The 21931-nt window shown below is 38.7% G+C and overlaps 1 protein-coding gene across 4 annotated transcripts in view; it reads right to left on the bottom strand.

The window, feature by feature from the left end:
- Positions 1-21931, bottom strand: part of gria1a (glutamate receptor, ionotropic, AMPA 1a) — an 89360-nt gene that overhangs the window by 30376 nt on the left and 37053 nt on the right. For all 4 annotated transcript variants that reach the window (XM_086085700.1, XM_086085702.1, XM_086085699.1 and 1 more), the window contains exons 5-11: positions 20000-20053; positions 13456-13614; positions 12862-13029; positions 11889-11993; positions 11684-11794; positions 4783-4989; positions 2332-2777 (exon numbers count right to left, since the gene is read on the bottom strand). In XM_086085700.1, the coding sequence (XP_085941826.1) occupies positions 2332-2777; positions 4783-4989; positions 11684-11794; positions 11889-11993; positions 12862-13029; positions 13456-13614; positions 20000-20053 (1250 nt within the window). The remainder of the gene's footprint in view (positions 1-2331; positions 2778-4782; positions 4990-11683; positions 11795-11888; positions 11994-12861; positions 13030-13455; positions 13615-19999; positions 20054-21931) is intronic.

Genomic DNA, 21931 nt, shown 5'->3' with positions numbered 1-21931 from the left:
CATCAAAAGCCTGATATGCGCTCTGCGCGGGCGGGAGAGAGTGCTTGGAAGGGAGACTAATGACACGTCTGTGAATATATACAAAGCCGTTTTGAGTAACTTTTTATTTTGTATTTGTCTTTAATTTAATCACACTTGAAACATGAAGCATAAAGTTGATATGTGTGGCGATAGTAGAAATTCAGCCCCGCAGACGGTTCATCAGGTATGGCGATGACGCGACATCATCTTCGGTAGACTTCTCAATGAAATGAGGAGGTCGAAGAGTGTCCCCTCATTTCCCACAAATGACCTCTTCCAACCTTGCTAAACTGGCGACATGAGATTAAAAAAAGGCCGACAGATTTCTGTTGCTGTTTGTAAACAGCACTTTAAAAACTGACACACAAGGAAGCTAGGACAGAAGCCAACCAGGAGCGAGCGTGAAAACAGTCCACCAACCAGGAGCGCGGGCGTTCGCACAGCTATATTTGTATAATTTATGCAGACAAGACATACGAATTGAACTCCTAACACGTCCGCGTAACGAGTCCACCAGACTACCATTCGCTAGCGTGCGTTGGCACAGCTAAATTTGCATATGACACTAATAAACGTCGCTTGCCTCAGTGGCTTGGCTGGCGTAAGACCTTGCTAGTCGGGACAATAGGAACTTCCGTGAACACTGCAACGTGACGTCGTTGTAGTGCGTTCACATTCACAATACATTAGATGTTGCATTTGTTTATGTAATGTGAACGGTACATAAAAAGATCGGATTTAACAAAAAATCCGAATTGGGCATCACACTGGGTGTGAATGTAGCCTTACTGAAAATACTGCCGTGAAAATAACATATATAACAAATAATAGCACTTCCCTATTAACATATACACTTGTGGCTTGTGTTGAGGAAAAGCTTTGAGAAATGATGTGAGTTTATACAAATACAGACAAAACCAAAACAACACTTTGACTTTCGGGACTCCATCTACACCCACCTCAGTGTGTGAATAAAAGCTGTGCTAACTAAAGTAACTGGGTCACCCAAATGTTTAAGGGGAGGGTGATTCCCTCAGGGCAATACTGAGCGGGGTCAAACATTCACTGAGTTGATATTTCAGTACACACAGCTTTAGCCACCCTATTGGACACTATTACATCTGCTCAATCCCAGTGTGTTATAATGGATGCCATTTAATGCCGTACTTGTTGCTAAACATTACTTAATCAAACACACACTGTATATTTGTACATATTTGTATTCAGAAACATGCTTTTATACATGTTACCAAAAAATGAGAGAGAGTGAAACTGCCCCTACAAGACACTTGGCAGACAAATCTGATGCATTCACTGGCAGCACTCGGACAATAAACTACATTGAGCGTGAAGAACCGCAATCTCCAGACAATTGTACTGGTACACAGATTCTCTACCTCACCCTCCCAAAGCTATTTGTGTACAGTGGGTGTAAACCAGGAACAGGATGAAAGCTATCACAGTGTTATACTATAATTGCAATCATTTATTTATGTTTTTCAGAAACAAGTTACAAAACAAATTCTATATATAGCTGGACGGTTTTAGATGAAAACCACCAGTCACTATTTACAGCTGAGTTGATTCGTGCTGTCAGATTGACTGAGATGTTATTTCAGGTGTGCAAACAGGATTTGTTTTTGTTATGAGTTAAGATCGCAGATCAAATACATGGTTAGTTTGACAATTTGCATTTTGAAGTTTCAAAGAAGCACGGAATATGTCACCTGAAGTCATCTACGGTTTTAAAACCTACCTTTAAATCACACTCATCTCTTTATTGCTAAGCTGCAAGTTAAAAGAAAAGTCTAGGACATCAGCGTTTTACATCCCATCTAAACCTTACCATGGTCCTTTGATCACAGCAGGTCTGCACTGCAGATAAATTAGACATACATATATCCAATTTTGTATTGATAAATTATGCATATCTGTGTTAATGTTTAAAGAGACAAGAAGCTCCTGACCTATCTTGTATCTGCTAGGTCAGACTCGCACGAGCAGCGATAATACTAACATGATCCTTTCATTTTCTCCTGCCGGTCTCTCTGGAAAGCTCAGAATGTCGACCTCAGTGTCTTTAATTTCAGACACTTAATGAGATTTTTAATTGGTGACCTTTGGAGAATGGTTTCTTGCCACTACATATGAGAGCACTAATGGGAGCCGACAGAACATTCAATACTCCCATCAGGATCTTTCAAAGAGTTACTGTAAATCAAAAGCTCAAATGACCGGTTGATTGGTTTGAGTGAACGACAGAAATGGGTCAACATTGACGCATGCGGTGATCTAAATAAGAGGTCTTACCGTGGTGAAATATCACAGCCTTGCTGCATGAAGGCCCCAAGTGAGAACCAAAGGGAGTTGAAGATGCCAAACTCATTGGTCTGCTCCAGACTTTGCTGGTTGGCGTTGGATTGGCTCGTCGTTTGGCCCTGCTGCAACCCGTTGGAGGCCGCCGCCTGAGTAGGGCTCTGCGGCTCTCCTCCTTCCTCGTAGTCGTCTGCGTGCCACTCGTACGGGCTGAAGCGACTGACGAGGAACAGCACCACGCTGACGCCAATGTAGGCAAACACGATGCACATCCAGATTTCGTAAGCCAAGGGGTCCAGGAAGGAGAAGACTCCAGGTTTGGATTTGGTGGGTTTCTTGATCATGATGGAGATACCCAGTGACATGAAGGGCTTGGAGAAGTCGATGACTTCCTCTCGGACGAGAGTGATGGTCAAAGGGGCAACAGCCACGTCTGCTTTCTGAAGGAAGTGAAAAGACGCAATGCATATTCATGGTTTATGACATGGGATATATTGTTCTGTATTTACAGTAGGGGTGTGCCAAACATTTGATTCTCTTAAGAATCACAATTTTCATTTAGTACGATTCAGAATTGATTTTAAATGTCCCAAAATCGATTTTATTTCAATGATTTTATACTGTCTTGCCCTTGTTTGTGTGTACCTTTATTGTTGTACACGATTTGTCCACTTAGGGGCAGTGTGGTTCCGCGCGCTCTGATACACTGTTAAGTTGTAGCCACATTAGAGAGTGTAAGGAAAAAGTCACGATCAAGTTATGACAATAAAAGTAGGTTTTTTTGCAGCGTAGGAAGAGAATATGCCAGTGGGTAATGTTAACATGCTTCTCTGTATACATTCCTGAAGCACTTTGTATGAATAGCCGTCCTTTTGAGTGATAAAAGTGCCGAGAGTAGCACGCTAATTAGCATTAGCATTAGTGAGTCGGACTGGAATAGATCATGCCGATTATTTGCACATCTCTAAATTGAAGCAGCAATCATTGTCAATCAAATCATTTTGAATTCAAAATCAATTCAGAATCAAATCGCAGACGCATAAATCAGAATTGAATCGAATCGTGAGACAGTCAAAGATTCCCACCCTAATTTACAGCATAACTGCTAAATAACAAATTGCACAATCCACACCAACTATATTTCATACCCACAAAAATTGTTGGTTGACATGTTGAAAAAAGTGATCACTGAAACAATTTGAAACTGACAAGATTTGCCACCATGCGTACTGACAAGGGTTGTTTGGACCGATGAGACAAAACTGGAACGTTTTGGCGGATCACATTAATTCCACGTTTACAAATGCATAAGCAGAACAACCCAGTTGCGATGGGTTCACTGCCCTTAGGGTGAAATGACCCGGATGAATGAGAATATACACAGGCATAAGAAGGTATGCACCTAAGTGGTGCGCATGTGCCCATGAGCACTGAGACTTGTCAAAATGCACCACAAGCGGTGTTTTCATGCAGACTTTTTAGTCATTCTGGCTGAAATCATTCTGATTGAAGTTCTCCGGTCACTTGTTTATTAAAGTATTTCAGTCTTTTCATCGGAACAGCTGTTTTACAGATGTGTGACGTGCATATCAATTAAAATTCCATGTGACTTACCAAGATGACAATTTAGCACAGTAGTTGCAATTGTCCTTAAACTTTTATTAAAGCAACATTGTAGGTTTGCAGTCATGCCATACTTTTTCAATTTCGGATGTTGGATTGAACGGTGCTCCTTGAAACATTCAAATCTTGGCATATGTGTTTATTATTATTATTATTATTATTATTTAATCTGTCTACGACTTTGTCCGTGACCTGTCTGGTGAGTTCCTTGGTATTCATGATTTTGTTTTCTAATAAACTGCCGAGGCCCTCACAGAACAAGTATATTTATAATGAGAATAAATTACACAAGTAGACTCTAATATACTAATTAGGTGACTTCTGAAGGCAATTGTCTTACATAACTGCTCAACACAATACACACAAGGTTTTGATTGAAAGGTCGCAAAAGGTGAAAAGCTAAAAGGGTATGAATAATTAAGACGTTGTCATTTATCACTCAAACATCATCTAATTAGCAGTTCACAATGGTACTCCTGCAAGTCTCTGGCCAATAGTTTTCAGACTAGATTCGGGTTCGAATTTCCCGCCCTCTGTGACGTCATGCGTCCATTGTGGACGTGTGACTGGAGTGTGCAGTTTCATTTTTCGGCCACTTGTGGCAGTAGCGATTTGAAATTCAATTTCCTGCATTGAGCTGCATTGAAAACCAACTCTCCCGTTGCAGATCAGCTATGGTTTGAAGCTTCCATATTTTCACGTGCGTAAATGAAGATGTCACTGCACATTAATGTCAAGAAAGTGCATGTGCAGACAGGACACAGCTTGGCTATTCTGACGACTTACTATTGTCAATCGAAACCAATAAAGCAGTACACTCACCCCATACACAAGTTCTCCAACCATGCCGTTCCACATTTTGGTCTCAGGGTCTCGGGCTCCATACTTGCCATCCGAAACAACCTTCAGTTTGTACTGGTAGCCAACATGTTTGGCTATCTCTGCAGCCAGCTCCACGATGTAGCCCTCATACTTATCATTCCCAACAAGGTGCTCATGTTTCTTCTTCAGCATCACATATGGTGATTCCTGATAAATACAGAGCATAGAAAGAAATGAAATGATGTAATGACTGAAATGTGTATGAAAATAATTAAAAACCTACCCAAAACAAAATACTTTGTATATTTGGCTATGGCACAAGCTACTGTGAGCGTAGTTTAGCTCGGTATAGTGAGACATTTTTCAAGTTAATTAAAGCTATGCTTCATATCAAAGCTGGGTGCAGTCAATGCGGCACAGTAATCCATCTGAAATCTTGTTGTTTGGAAAACATATTATTGAGATGAAACTGCATTTGTCGCTCTGCAAGATTTGGAGGCAACATTAATTGAATGAGATTACATAATGTTAATTGGGCTGTATCCTTTGACGGTCTGCTGCGTAATTCAGATGCAAACAATTGGTATGACAACGATGACACATGGGCCAGAGGGGACAGTGAGGAAGACAATATAGATGATTAGACTTTGTGTGTATGTGTGTGTGTGCGCGCGCGCGTGAATGTGTATAACCTGGCTGTCCTCTATTCCTACATCTGTCTGTAACAGCAATTTAATTACACAGCCACATTTGTGCACCTCGCACTGATTGGGTGCCACGAGGTATTACTGCTGCCTTTACACCTGGGGCCTCGTTTTGCCTTTCTCCAAAAATACATTTCACATAGATTGGAAAGTATGAGAAGAATTGTCCATTACGAATAGAATGACCGCAATACCCAGAAGTTATGTATTTTATTGTGTTGAGGTGAACAAACAGCACTTCATATTTCATATAAAGAAGGAAGAAGGCATTATTCTTTTGTATGTTGTCGAAGTTCTCCTGCTCTTTATGGCTGAGGTGAAAATTCTTAGCCTACTAGTAATATATCACCTTCTGAGACAGAGAATAAAGCAGGACCTGCCGCATGACCCACTTGCTAATGCACCCATACAAACACATAACAAATGAGCAATTACAAAATGTAGAGGTGTTGCTAGATGCTTAAAAATATAGTAATTTGAGGGTTTGGAAAAGTCGCTAAATACAATTGTTTATTTGGCTGCTATCGCTATGATAGTAGCCAAATTAGCTAATTACATTAGTTACTATCATAGTGAAATTAGCCACTATATTTAGCGGCTTGTCCAAAACTTCAAGTGACTATTTTTTTAGTGGCTAGCAACACATCTAAACGTTCTAATTTGCCAATTTGTGTTCCCAGATGTGTCCCTGGAAAAATACAAATCTTTCCCGGGACAAACTATGCCAAAAGCTAATTTTATTTCCTTCATGCTGTAGTCTAAAAATGTCCCCTGTATTACTGTGGAGTGCTTGCCGCTGGCACTCTCTCTCGAGGTGCATTTTGGATTACCATAATTCTGGCACCGTTCTCAAAAATTCCAATGGTGTCTGAAAGCTGAGACCTTGCTCTTTACAGAAAAAGTACTGTTATTACGGTAATTTCAGTCCTGCCTCTCATGGAAGCCAGGAAAGTCTCAAGTGCAGAGAGAAACAGCGCGGGATTTTGAGACGTCACATTTCTACATCAATTTGAACAAAAAATATTAACAAGATGGTATGTAGCCTGTATCGACACTTGTATTATATAGTGGCTTTTTTTTTTGAACCGTACACCAAGTCTGTGACTTTATAGTACGTACCGAATTGTTTGAAATCTAATCTGTATTGTTGGTGACGTTTTTCTAGAATAGTTATGCAATGCTATTTTTGTATCTTTAGAGTGTATGCCTTGTTTGTACTTTACAGTGTGTGTAACTAGCTGAATATAACACTAAATTCAGTTTGTTTTGTGATGAGGGACAAACATTGCATTAACGGCTGAGGCATGCAGCTTTGGAGGACCAAAATAGCCAAAATAATAAATAAATAAATAAATAAAGTGAAAATAAAAAAACGGATATAAAATATAATTCAAAATTCAAATACATAAAATAAATATAAATGGAAATAAAAACAACAAAAATATAGACATAAATAAATAAATAAATAAAAGTAAAAATACAAAAATAAAAACGACTCAGAAAATATAAAAAATAAATGTGGAAATAAATACAAAATAAATATAGATTTAAATATAAATCAATAACTAAAAAAGCTCTGCTCTAATATTTATTCATTTCACGCTGCAGAGGCTCATGAAATGTTATTCAAATGTGGGGGATGTCCCAAGCGTGTCTTGGGTTGGACTCCGTCAACAATTTGTAAGTCAACTGCATTTTTATTTTCATACTAAGAGTTATCTAATCTTTAACATGAAGTAACTTGTGAAATTCTGCACATTTTTAAAATTGTAAAATACAACTTGACCCCAGTCTCCACAAATATATGCATGATTATTAAATGTATTACTGCTAAATCCAAGGTGGTAACCCTAATCAGTATGTTAGTAGCCAAATAAGTTAATTTGGCTACAATCATATGATTTTTAATAACAAAAAGCAGCAGGCACACGTAGATTTGATGGTTGGTTGGAGACAAAAGTTTGGATGTTTTGGTAGATGCTTAAAAAAAGTCACTTGGGAGGTTTGGAGACGTCGCTAAATAAAATCACTAATTTGGCTACTATGATATAGTAGCTAATTTGGCAACTATCACTGTCGCAAATAATCACTTATTAGCAGAGGTGGGTAGAGTAGCCAAACATTTTATTCAAGTAAGAGTAGCGTTACAAAAATAATATTACTCAAGTAAAAGTAAAAAATAGTCATAAAAAAAATCATTCAAGTACAAGTAAAAAAGTATTAGCTGAAATGAATACTCAAGTACTGAAGAACTGCCTGAACATGAAGTCTGATTTATTTTTAAAAACAACGTAATCAGACAGGCAAAAAACTAAAATTGTGTGGAAATGCTGGCATCTTCAAATCATAAACAATAAAAAAATAAAAAAACTTTTTGAGCTCGAACAACAGTGCAAGCAGACACGTTAAGCCAAAGTGTTCGGATATTTTTATTTTAGCCCTCTGAAAAGGCTCAGCAGGAGACACATTGTTATGGCTCGTGTTTGTCTGTGTTTGTTTATTGAACATAAGACCACAGGTCATAAACCTGGAGCAAAACAAATACAAATAATATCACAAAGATATAATGCTAATATTACATGTATCATTATACAAATACATGCACTGTATACATTTTATTTATTGTTGAAATGTATGCTCTATGTTTTTTCATTTGATTTCAAATAACATCTATTTTTTAATTACAACAAAGCTGATGCACAATAATCGCTATTGAACGTAATCAACTACATAACCCATAATGCTTTGCAAGGTTGGCTCATGCGCACAACGGCTTTCTTCTGCCCGTCACCGAGTCAAACAAACGTGCGACGGTTTACCCAAGCTTCACATCCAACTCTTCTTAATGTAAGCACTGCACGCAATAGTCACAAAGTGCGTTTCCATTACCCTCAGGTTTGCGCAAAAGCAAACTGGTAATGGAAACACGTGATTTTTGAAAAAACTCTAAAATATTGCAAAAAAGTTTTTACGCTCTAATGAGGTGGTTTTTGAGACGTGTCGAAATAGACGTATTCTGCAAAAGTATAATGGAAACACTTTTTGCGCATTTCCTGTAGTCATGTACGGAGGAAAGGAAGTAGAAAGTACGGGCCACTCGCTTTCGTGTCGGAGCTGCCTCCGGCGGGGATAACAAGTCTTTTTAAAGTTGTGTCGTTGATACCTCCAGCAACGGACACTTCCGTGTTTAAGTTTTAATTAGCTCCGCTCTGCCGTCCGCAATGAATGTCCGTGCAGAAACACGAAATATTGGTTCTGGTTATTTCAGGTCGCACAAATATATATATTTTTTAATTATTGCACAAAGTATTTTTAAGTAAATATAGACTTTAACGGTGAAATCCGACTTAAGACGAAAATCGGGTTACATCAACAGCGTAGGAACGTAACTCGGCCGTAACTCGAGGACTACTCCCTGTAGCGGCCAAATTAGCAATAGTATTTAGTGACTTTTCCAAACCCTCATGCGACTATTTTTAAGCATCTAGCAACACATGTAAACTTTTGTCCCAAACCAACCAGCAAATCCATGCGTGCCTGCTGCTGTTTATTATTAAAAATCAACTCTTGAACAAAATAATGTGCAATTTCGGAGTGGAAGCAAACTCATAAAGATGCTGAGCGCTAGTGTTGCACTAAAGCCAGCCTGCTTCCCTCCTCCAGATCTCCTGCTCACAGCCTGTTTGCACTGGCTGCAACCGGCCCCATTGTAGTCAGGCACAAAGTTGCACGTGCATGTTGGTTGGAATGGCACGTTGCCTCAAGCAACAGTTCAGCCAGCAAAAAAAGTTAAAAGGTGTAAAAGCTCTGTGCTGCAACCCCCCTCAGCCTAATAAATGTTAACACCTAATCTCTTCTCTTTGCTTTTGAGGCAGAGAACAAATTTGTCTTCCCAGAAACTGGGACAATGAAGAATATGTCAGAGAGTTATTTTGGCTCTGTACTTGAGTGACTGCAACCTGCAGGCTAAAAGGAGGTTTTCTATTGACTTTTCATTAGACGCCAACAAACAATTTGTATGTAAATTCCCTTTAATTTAGCTAAATACGTTGAACTATTGTTGTGTTGTGTATAATTCTGACACAAAATTGTTTCCCCTCCAAGTGTTAAATAAATGTGTTTAAATAAATGTATTCAACTGCTGCCTGAAACAACACAGCATTGTTGGAATGCACTTCTATTTTTCCAGTTAATTCACACTGCCTCAGATCTCCCCACACCTTCCGTACATCATGACTTCATTCTGTCAAATTTCTCTTCAGGGAAACTCTTTGTTGGAATCGTTCAACCCTTCAACCTTCACAGCAGAGATTAGCTGCACAGAAGCTTCCTCGCTCGACCGCGAAAGTCTTGCAGAATATCTAAACTCAGCTAGATCCATTCCAAGTCCAGCGATAATACATGCACTGATGCCCAGAGATAAAAAGCACAAAAAAACCCACACAAAACCCGAAACACCATACTTGAAATATAGCAGACGCAGAGTCAGTAAACTGAGAACTGGAAATGGGATTCTGGCATCTTTAGACGGCATTTTTTTTCTCTGATATCAAATTTTTCGCACAAAGCAGAACCTGAGAACATCCTGTGCCTGCCAAGATAAAATTACGTCGCCATTGTTATATATGTGTGTATATGCGTGCGTATATATAAACCAGGTGTTCTGAGCAATGCTCTTAAATTTCAAGAGGATGTCAGAGATAACACTGCTGCTTTATTTGGAAATCAAAACTACTATAAAGACACAGCTGCAGCTTTTTCTCTTACATAGACAAGGTCAATGAAAACTACCAAGTTGCATTTAACTAGTGGATAGTAATCCAAACTTTGAGCATGCATGTCAATAGCACCATTAGACAGTTTTTACAATCACTGACTTTACTATGTATTGCTGCATTCTAGAACTAGCAGAAATCTTTTTGGTACTGATTAGTGTGGTAGTTCAAGATCAATCTTAGTCTCAAGACCACTTTTTAAGTGTATCGGTCTTGTTTCGGAATCAAAGGCATTTTTTTCTTGCCTCGGCCTCGGACTGGGCAGACTCAGAATTTTTGATCAAGACCGGTCAAGACTAGGTGAGTACTACTGTGATCAAGAAATAACGCAAGTGGTAGCACACCGTCTTCTCTGTGGCACCAAGAGTGCCACGCCCTCGGCAGCCAGAGAATGGATGAAGACAGGAGACACATTAGACAACATGTCGCTAAACTCTTTAGTAATTAAGTTTAGTAAACCATAAGAAGTTTGTTTCTAATTGGACAGTAAGAGAAGACAACGGACCGTTAATAGCATGTGAGGTTTGTAGCTTGATGGGGCATTTAAAAGACTCATTCACCATTTGTGTACCGTGGATAATTCTCAAGTTGGCAAGTTATAAACATTTCTTTGACACGTGTTCTGGCTTTTCTCACGGTGGTGGCTGTTGGCTAGCTAATGTTGACGTTAGTCTTGCTCCAACACACAGGTGCGTTCGGAAATTAATGGGAGCGGAGGGCACTTTGTATCTCCAAACACTCGTACTGCGTAGTGCACGGACTTCAGACCATATTTCCAAACGTGCAATGAATGCTATGAATCCAATTAATCCTATTTATCAAATTAAACACAATGAAATTTTATGATCTAGTTGAGTTTAAAACTGCTCAAGGTACACAACAACCTACTTTGCCACAATATTCAGAAGCTGTTTGAAATCAGAGACAATGACTATGATTTGAGGGGTATAAGTGTCTATAAAATATTCAAAATAAGAGCAAATAGTATGCAAATGTGTGTTACAAAGTATAGGTGTAAATTTGTGGAATCGTTTTGGAGTTAAACTGAAAAGGTGTGATTCACTGGTTGTGTTTAAAAGGATGTTTAAAAACAAAATACAACAACAATATGTAAATCAGGTATAAGTCAGTACAAATAATAAATGTGCAATTAAAAATGTATGTGTAAGCCTCTGTGCTGATTTATATATCTGTAAAAATGTTTTGCTTATCAACTAAATGTACAGTACTGTTGGCATATCTATGCACGTATAAGTGCAGCTTTTTGTGTGTAAGTTTGTGTTTGTTTGTTTTTTCTTTCGTAATGGGGTGGGACTTAATTCGTTTTTTACTTCTTCCTACTCCCCTTTGAACATGTAACCTATTATTTTAAATATTTAAATTTAAATTGCAGTGTTGCTGGTTTATTTGACACAGACTCACCAGGATAGTTGTGACAATGTAAGTTCGGTTCTGAAGTCCATAGGTGTCATTGCTGCCTCTTATTAAGGTTGCAGTGGTCACGTACTTCTCATCTTCATTCCAGTAGCCGACCTATGGAAAGTAAAGTGAATTTCTTTCTTAGAGTATATCGAAAACAGTGTCCCAAAACAAACAAGTGCACTAAAGCCGAACACATAATTCTCACCTTTTTGGGTCCTGATGGAGCCAGTTCCATCACGCTAACAGTGTAGTTGGTTCTGCGACCTTTTTCATTGAATTGAATGTGACCAGTCAGTCCATCTATACGGACCTGAGTTGGAGATGCTGAGTCAGTAATTGGCATACAGTAAGAAACTCTTTGAAATATGTGGCAACAGAAAATAGATAAAAGCCATTTTCTCCGTCTCACAATAATGTATTTGTTCACAAGTGTCTGTGTGGCATGCGTCCGAGACCGCGGTGTCTGCCTCCCTACGGAGGTGAATGACAGACGGGGTGTGTGTCCATGTACAGTGCAGTGTTTGTCTTGGCGGCATGATGGAGTTAATTGAGCGAACACAGCTTCATTCCACAGTCTATCCGAAGGCAGATGGCTAGATTGACACAGAGTGGGCCTCTGCACAGCCGTTCCGCAGACAGAGCCTCGGGCTGTCTGCGTACATGCATGCTATTTCATTATATGTTCTACATGGCGTCAAGTCTATTATGAGTTCCAGCGAAAATTAAGGGATTTATTTTAAATTACATTTTTAGTTATGTGTTGTTTATTTCAGGAATTGTCTCTGCTTCTTGATAAGAGTCCATGCTCATGTGTATGTTTTTGCATGTGTGTTTGTTTGTTTGTTTGCGTACGGCTTCGAGAAGTCTCACTGCAAGTCCACTGTTTCTTTTTTTATTGCCAAATATTTCATTTCTAAACTCAATAGCTGATGTCATATTTCATGATGATCACAGCTGAGTGTTGTTGCCTGCAGACATTGTTTACCAGCCTTGATGTCACTTTTGATACTGGGGACTTTCCTGCGACTTCATGTGAACTTTCGATAACAGAACAAGCCCTAATTTGCTCAGCCAGCCTCAACTCAAGAGCTGTTAGCCCACGTGCCACTCAGGAAAAGGCTGCATGACTCTCGAGGTTCGTGTGTTTGAATGCAAGGCTTCCCTGCGTGTACGCAGACCTGCTGCAAGGCTCTTTGGATGTCGATGCCTTGACCCCATGGAGCTGGTGGGTTAGCCAGACATTCCCCGGCGTTGCCCCTGCGCGAGATGTCTATCCTTTGTCTCCTTAAATTCTGGAACGCTGTTGACATAACTTTTACGCCATCATATGTCAAAGCTCCAGTATACTGGAAACACAGAGAAGAAGAAAAAAGGCAGATCATTTTACAGGCTGTGATGTAAGAGTGAACCGTGTTCAGAATTTCAAATATCTTTGTAGAATTACGCACCTAACTAGATAATCTCTATCAGTTCCATTCTTCCATTCGCATTCAGAGTTAATTGCTTCACACTGATCCATAACTTTTGATGGTTAAATCTGTTATCGGAAATTTTATTGCAAAACGGCAGCATTTTAATTATCCTAATGAGATAGGATCACGCAAAAGTTTACTTGTACCCAAATGTATAGTTTCATGACCTCTCGTTGACAGCCAAAAGCTAACAACTATACTGATAAAAGTTTAAGCCTGAGGACACTCATTAATATCAATGGAGTATATTACATCCGCACTGAATTACTGATGGTGAGCAAAGGTAAACATTGTAGTTACTTTGAGTCCACTCTTGGGCATTTTGGAGTCCTTGTTGTCAAATTCCAACCATTGCTGGACGACTCTACCAACGCTCGGGTCTGAGTTGTTGACCAGCTGGAAGCCGGTAATGTTCGCTCCACCCTTCCGCAGGTCTGTCAGGTCAATGTCCAGGAAACCCTGTGAGGGGAGGCAGACAAGTAGAGAGAGTGAGCCACAGGCAAGAGACGCGGTACGCTCACTGGCCACAATATTTGATGCAGCTGTACAATCTAATAATGCAAGCGCTGTACTAACAGTTCTGACACCACAAAACTAATAATTCAGCTCTGTCAGGGTGTGATTAATTAAGTGTGTACCGTAGAGGTACAGTATGTCATGTACAGTATGTTGAGTAATTTGTTTGTGGTTTGCATGCAATCTGCAGGTGTGCCAAATGTTTGGTTAACGTTTGGGATGGGCATTTGACGTAATTCCCTTCAGCCACTATGTGAAACTTGAGTAGAAAATTTGTTATTGTGGGAATGCTTGTTGTGATTTTTATTCTCCACACTTCTTTGCCATGTAACAACTCCCACACAATACTTCCGATTTACACTGTTCACATTTCTAGTTGCTTAAAAAATGAACGCCTCTCGGGGTATGTGTCGTCTGATTTCACATTACTTACAGTATTGGCACAATTTAACGTTAAATATAAACTTTTCCCCATTCGTTTTCAATGGGACAGACATTGACATTTTTGTCCCACTTGTCGCAGGTTTTAATCCCACCTCCGATGTCCATTATGCTAAGTGATATACATATATACCAACTGACTATCATATCAGCAAATGCATTATAATTTCACTTAAATGATTAAATGCATGTTATCTTTCAGCATCAGATGACACATTTCAAAAATAAATACACTATTAGCCATGATTTAAAACAATTCAAGTTAGCTCAGTGGTTAGAGCAATTGCCTGCCACCTGGGCTCAAATACTCCTTGGACCACATTTGAGTACATTTGTTGGTTCGATACCAACTCACTATCATATCAGGAAATTTATTATAATTTCACTGAAATTATTTAAGTACATGCATTCAAATCTTAGCATTAAGCTTTTCAGCATTCCCATGCAATTTCTGTAGAAAATGCACGTTGACTAGTTTCTTTTTAGATTTAGCTGAATGCACTTGACTCCTGTTTCGTTGTTCTTGAACGAGTTAATTGGGTGGTAGTATCTAAACTGTAAGGATAACAACTAGTTGGAGAGATGCTATTCAAGACTAGTCGAGGGCATTTGAGTAAGGCAACGCACTATCCCACCACAAAATCTCAGCTCATGGGAACTTGCCCCCTAATTCTAATAATTCCTGCAACCCTAGTGAGGATAATTGTTTCAGAGAATGGACTCTGATATCCAGCTGTATTTACAGTTTTCTTGATAGCAACAAAAATGACTATAATACAATACAATAAAATTAAGTTTAAGCAGACCAAAGAGGACATAAAGTGTTATGGAATCAGGTATATTTTGTTATGTTCATTGTATTCTTCAGGTAATATACTGTACATTCATTGAAGTTAATAAGAAACTGAAGAAACAAACTCTGTAAATTCAGAAATCCGTATTAAATCTTCCTCTCACCTAAAGATGGTCAGATGTTCAATTCAAGGGGTCAACAGCAGTATTTTATGTGGGTTTTATGTATGTTTCAGGTTTTAGGTGTCAACACTATGCAAACATCTCGGGTCTTCTCCAGCATTATCTTATTCGTCTTGTTTTGCTAAACAGCCATCCTGTAGGTTATACACACACAGACTAGGCACTATGCTGTGAAGACTGTGTGTACGTGTGTAAATGATAACTCAAATTACACTAAAATCAATATTTAAAAAAAGAGAAATACAGTTGTAATGCAGTATAAGTAAGCTAGTTGTTTGTCTGATAAAGCTAAAACAGTTAACTACGGAAGATGGAGATGAATATTGCAATGCCTTATTGCGTCATAGCGATCTTTAATTATGAATAGCATCCTGAAAATGACATACACCTCTTTTGCACTTGAAATGGAAGCTCATGTAAGAGACTCACTTTTCTCCTCAGGGACAAAAGTAGTGAGGAAAAAAAAGAAGGAAAAACAAGTCCTTAAGTGGAGCTGATAGATTTAGCAACTTTTAAAGAAGAGCCAAACCTTACAGGCCACCGTGCAGATAAAGCAAGCAGTGTATTCAGTCCGACCATAATGGGCTTGACTCTAATGATACACGCAACTTGTACTTCCTCCCTTTATGTGAAGAAGGCTATTTTAGTACTCGTACAAGGGACAAAGACAAGACAGCGTGCCTGTCAGGAAGAGGCAGACACTTGTGATTGAGTGGGAAGTCCAAGAGAGAAGAGTTTTGCCTGAAGAGAGGAGAAGGTTCTTCTCTGGATTGTCAGATGGAAAATCTTTTCATCTTCCCTCCATGCTCTGATATTTTTGTTTGAATCTCATGTAAAGCCTTCCTTGGCTCTCTCTTTCTGTCACATGCCACATGCCGAATGGAACTACTTCCCAGTCCCGACACCAAATACATGATTGATCATTAACTTAAAGCCAGTAGACCTGGCTGACTGAGCAGCTTTATGTGCTACTGTTTTCATGAACTTTTGGGTCTAGTGAAGGTTGGCATGGCAACAACTGCAACATGAAAGCCAGTTCATGCTTCAGTAGAAGCAAATGTCACCACCTGCTCCCTAAAGTAGGAGCATGCTTGCCAGGTGTTCTTTTTCCTGCACTTTAACAGACAATATTTGGGAAACATAGTCAGCTGAAGAACAAGTGGCAAGCCTGCATTAGACACAAGGCTATATTTGTAGTTCATATTAAAAGCAGCAGTGATCTTTAATAAATAAATAATCGCTGAATAGAAAAATTGGTCCATGAACACAAGTCAAAAGTGTGTGTTGATGACATTTAAGTATTTAAAACAGAGAGAGATAGGACTGATTTAAATGTGTCCATCACCCCCATTTCCTCCTGCCTACTTATGCAAATCTTAGAGTTCTTTTGTAATGCCTTTTATTATTATGTGACTGCGAGTTTTAATCAGTACGGGTCAGGCCTCACGGTTCGGATCTCACACGAGCCGCGGATTGGTTGGTGAAAAAAACAAACGGCACATTCACATGAAAGCAAATGATCAGTCCACATTCACTATACCAGCAGAGAAAGTTGAAAATCACGTAAGTTCGACTTTTGACAACTATGGGTGAAATGTCAACATCAACACAAAGCTATCTCAAACACATATTCAATCGCTAATATAAGATGCTAAGAAACCGCTAGTTAATTACGTCGTCATTGTATGGTACGGCACACATTTCCGACGTTAGTGGCTAGCAGCTAGCTGTTAGCATTAGCATCGTGTGCCTGGCTGGTAACAGTAAATGAGTTTGACAGCTGTTCCATGGCTTGCTTTCTTTGCTTCTTTTTCAATATAACCAAGGCTACTTTGTAATTCACTCTCCATGTTAAAAGGAAGGGGATGTGCCTTAAATTGCACTTTGAGGTCTTTTACATTATATATATATAAAAAATAGAACTTTGTCCTCATTTATTTTATAAAACTCTTTTGCCCATTAAAAAAACTCCCCAAAACATTCAACTCAAAATGTCAAATATAGATGTTTAGATTTTAGGGACACAAACTTAAGCAATTAAGACCTTGTTATTTTACACATGGACCATGTATAAAATAAGAATGTATCTGCCTTATATCAAATTTACAGTTGTGTTCCTAAATCCTAAACGGTTAATTGGACATTTTGAGTTGATTTATTATTATTATTATTTTATTTAATGGGCTAAATCGTTGTACAAAATAAATGAAGACAAAGTGCTATTTATCTTTTATTTATTTATTTATTTATTTTGCTTATCCAAAAAACAATCTGATCCATGACTCAAATCCGTGATCCGTTGCACCACTAGATAACATGTGCAGAGGTTTTTCCAGGTTCATACTGTGCACCCCTTAAAAGGGCAGAGCTTGAGCCTTGTTTTCCCCTCCCTCTTCTTATGCTTTTCTCAACCCCCTCACCCCCCCTTTTTTTTTATCTAAAAAAACTCAGGATGTGGAAAAGTGATCCGCCAGGCTTCCTGTTCCTGACTCAATGTTGTTTTCATGTTTCTTGGATGTGTTGTGACTGGGAGAATTGCCTTTTTAGGGATCAATTAAGGAATCTGAATCTTCAAGAATGTATGTATAATTTTCTGCAATTTGTATAGTGATGGATTTTAGTATTTTCCTCAGCGTATGCCAGGCTGATTGTGGGACAGCTTTGAGTCCGAGGCTTTCTGGGTAACAAGTGGCTGCACAAACGTGACCAGAAAAGGAAACCAGGCCATTTTGTTTATGTTAACTGCTGCATCTTGCTCAAGAGCTAACATTTTATCTCACTTGTTAAATATGATAGCGAATCGGGCTCGATTTGTGCAAACCTGTGACACAAATTTATTTATTATAATTTTTTTTTAAAAAGCACATGAGACCAGATCTCAATAAGATTACTGTTGTTTTCCTGCTGCAGAGCCTACCACTTTGGTTGTTGTTAAAATAAAACCTTACACTGATGAAGTTACTAATAAACCAAATCCGTCCTAAAAACGTACTACTCTTTGACATCTGGGAGATATTTCAGCTGCTCTAATTTTCACCTTTGTCACATAGTCTACATGCTCTACACATATTTAACACATTGCACGAATGGAGGTAAAACACACAGTTCGCAATCTCCAGACTCCAATGCCCAAGAGACTGGACCATCTGATTATTGTCAATGCGAGGATATGGAAACAAAAGTTCCATGTTTGAAAAGGACTGTTGTCCCCTCAACTAAAAAAAAAAGTCCAAGCGTTATCATTTGAAATGAACTCATGCATTTGGGGCAGACAAGCAAGATTGAGTCACTCTAATAACCACAGTGGTGAGAAAGTGTTGAAGCTGCAGCATATTAATGCTGTTATCACGACAATGTCAATTATTGTCTTCTTCGGCGTCACTGAGTGAATGTGAAGAATGCTGGAGGGTGGTCTGCAGAGAATTTGCATGTTGAAAATGGCCATAGTCAAATTGAGTTAATGGATCTAATCTTACACCACATTGACTGCCTGACCTTTGTGACTATGGATCCGCTCACTGTGTCTCGCTAAATTGTTTGGAACGTCGAGTTGACTCATATGAGTGACAATTTGAAAGACATTTAAAGGCAGAGCTCCATTCCCTTTTAGAAGTTTAATTCAGCTAAGGTTTTGTTTCTAGTGTCAGATTCTGTGAAGGGTATCAAAAGGATCTATATTGTATATCTATATTGTCATTTTTGGACAACTTAAAGACACACTGTAGTCTGATAGTGTGTCAGTATTTAATTATCATGCCCATTAAGGTTTAATATTCCAAACTGGTGGACTTGGTGGAAAGTTGACTCTAACTGGGATGTTAAACTAATTTACTGTAAGATTGACGGCCACATTCATCCTAATAAATTTGGTCTCAAGTGGGCCGGAACAGTATATCCGTGCCTTAATAATCTCTTCCCTATTGTTTTGGTGCAAATAATAACACATACATTAGGAAATTATTCATATTTATTGATTATTATTAGCTTATTGAAAATATTGTTGCATATCATAAAATCCATTTGAAATTTCATAAAACTTTTACAATTGCAAATGTCACGGTTTTAGCCGGAAGTTGTGGACCCAAGCACAGGAAAGCAGGTTGAGGATGCAGAGGAGCTCAAAAGTAATTTAATTTGAAGGATGCGTATCATGAAAAATCAACTTTTTGAAACTTTTAACCATGTAAAAATAAATGTATGAATGAATTAAAAACTGAAGCGGTGATTATTCAGGAAAAAAAGATGGTTACTTTGCAAATGCATAAATAAAAATACATGCAAGTTGTCATTCAATGTCTTACATTTCTACTGTAATCTCTCCAATAAAAGATGATTTGATACGTATTTTGGTGCATAGCGTGTGATGTGATTCAAGGATGGTGGGACAATTTTGATTTGGTTGGATTCAGTGTGATTTCAATTTAATTTAGTATGTTACAGCTTAGTTCAAGATGTATGCTTAGTATGATGCAATGAGTTTCTTGTTGTCATTTTACAATATGAATGAACTTGTCAGTAGAATGAACTGTAAATGTAGCAATTCCTTTAAAGATCTATCCCTCCAATAAAAGACAATTCGATATGTATCACAATATAATTTAAAGTGGAATGAATTTATTTAGTTTGATTAGATGAACTCACATCTTATACATCACAGCCAATTTTACTGATTAAAAAAAATGTTACATTGGTGAATACTGAGCAGTGAGCACCCTTATTTCACAATGTCATTTAAGTGTCAAGTGATTGCCAGTGCACCCTCCAGTGCACTAAATTAGCAGCAACAGTTAATTTTATTGAATGTGAATGTGTTGAACACCACGGACGGGTTGGTTTTAGCCCACGAGTTGTACGTTTGACAGCCCTTCTACAGAACATTCATTGTGGAAAGCAGAAGAAGATCAATGCTTACCAGGTTTGCCAGTATGTAGTGGTAACTCTTTGCATTCTTGCCTTGCTCAACAATCTGGAGAAGAGAAAAAGAAGAATAAAGGATAAAATGACGTAGACAGAACAATGTGTGCGTGTGTGCGTGGGAGAGAGAGTGAGAGAGAGAGAGAAACAGAGAGAGAGAGCGAGAGAGAGAGAGAGAGGAGGAGAGAGAAGAAGTGAGAGACAGAGACACTGTCAAAGTAGTATATACCAAGACAAGTGTTCTTGACAGTCATGAAAGTACATAGGTCCATACAAATTAGAGCAATGGCACAAAATGAAAAATAGGTCAACCTTCAACTTTGGACATATTTAGAGATTTTTGTTTTATTCTCCAGGATAACCTTTGTATGAATAGGATCTGAGGTAATTAATGTGATCTCTTTGAATTGACTTTGACAATGTATTATATTACATTGGAGGATAAAAATGATTTTAATAATGAACACTGTATGTACTATATATATATATATATATATATATATATATATATATATATATATATATATATGTATGTATTTTTTTAACCGTTATTTTACAACTATGATTGTTTGTTTGTTTGATTAGATGAAAAGTCAGTATATCAATATAGATATATTGACTTTTTAATTGCATGTAGTTTGGTTTCAGGGCTGTATTTCCCCCCAGAAAGTGTGAAATAAAACAAAACCAATCATTTATCATCATCTATTTCCAAACGTGTACCCGTGGGCTGTTATGAAACAGTAGGGCTAATTTACAAAATAAAAATACAAGCCACATGAAATGTGTTTAATAATTGTGGAGTGTTACAACAAAACATCCCCTCCTCCTATTTCTTTTACTATTGTCTCGCGGAGAGCCATCGTTTGATCTCTGATGTGTAAATAATTCAGAGCAAAATCAGTGAAACATAATCATGATCTAAAAAAACAACAAAGCACATCACTGCATTCGTTCCCCATCGTAATGGCAACACACAGAATGATGACCCTCTTGCCTTTCCTGCTGACCGTTCAGCCCACCCCGAAGGGTCAGGCCAGATGGAGTAACACGTCGAGCGGTGTGGAGTATCGTGCCAACATCAATTTATTCATACGTATATTTTTGGCCCCACTTTGACTGACATTTAAATAGGCCGCCCTCTCCCCTGCTCCTCACTGCGGCGCTCTAGGCAACTCTCTTTCCTAAATAAAGACAGTGTTTTCATATTCAACAACTGAGTGTCAATTGTGTCAACAAAGCATTCTGAGGAGTCACATGAATTAAGCCTGAGCGGGCAGCATGAGTCAAAAGTCATGCAACATCCAATTAACATGTCTTACAGTAGATAAGCAGCTCATTCATGTGTCTGTGTTCAACCAGTGTGCAGAGCATCACACATTGTTGCTCTCTCAGAATTTTCCCCTGAGGGGGTGAGCATTTGTTTTACGTTTTGTGTGTGTGCGCGCACGAGTGTGAGCGTAATAGTGCTGCAGGTTACAGCAGAAGGTGGCATTTGTTATTAATGATGACCCCAGTACAAGGCGGGCCCTGCGGTCAAGCCCGTGGCAAGGAAAAGGAAGACACCCGCACACACACACTGACACTACTACACAGACGCACCCGCGACAGTCGGCTACCAAATGCAAATGTTTGGGATGCGAGAGCCGATTAATTACACATGCAAATTTGTGGCATTCAAAATTTGAAAGGGTCACTTCTCACGTCCATGCATGGAAATGAGCTGTGCAATATTTTTCTAGTAACACTTCTGTCACCACGGATGTTCTCCAAGGAGACTACGTTAACATTTAGCCGCTCTGAAAAGTCACCCTTAGGATACTGCCAGTGACATTATCGTAAGAGAATCTGTGTACTGTAAGAGATGAATGAGATGAACACGGGAGTTTAAAGGGCGGAAGAGGCAGACGGGTGTGTGTTTGTGTGTATG

The sequence above is a fragment of the Leptonotus elevatus genome, chromosome 9 (assembly GCF_054856555.1).
Source record: "Leptonotus elevatus isolate MCC_2025b chromosome 9, RoL_Lele_1.0, whole genome shotgun sequence".
NCBI lineage: Eukaryota > Metazoa > Chordata > Actinopteri > Syngnathiformes > Syngnathidae > Leptonotus > Leptonotus elevatus.
The sequence above is the reverse complement of the archived record's forward strand: the minus strand, read 5'-3'. Positions and strand labels throughout refer to the sequence as shown.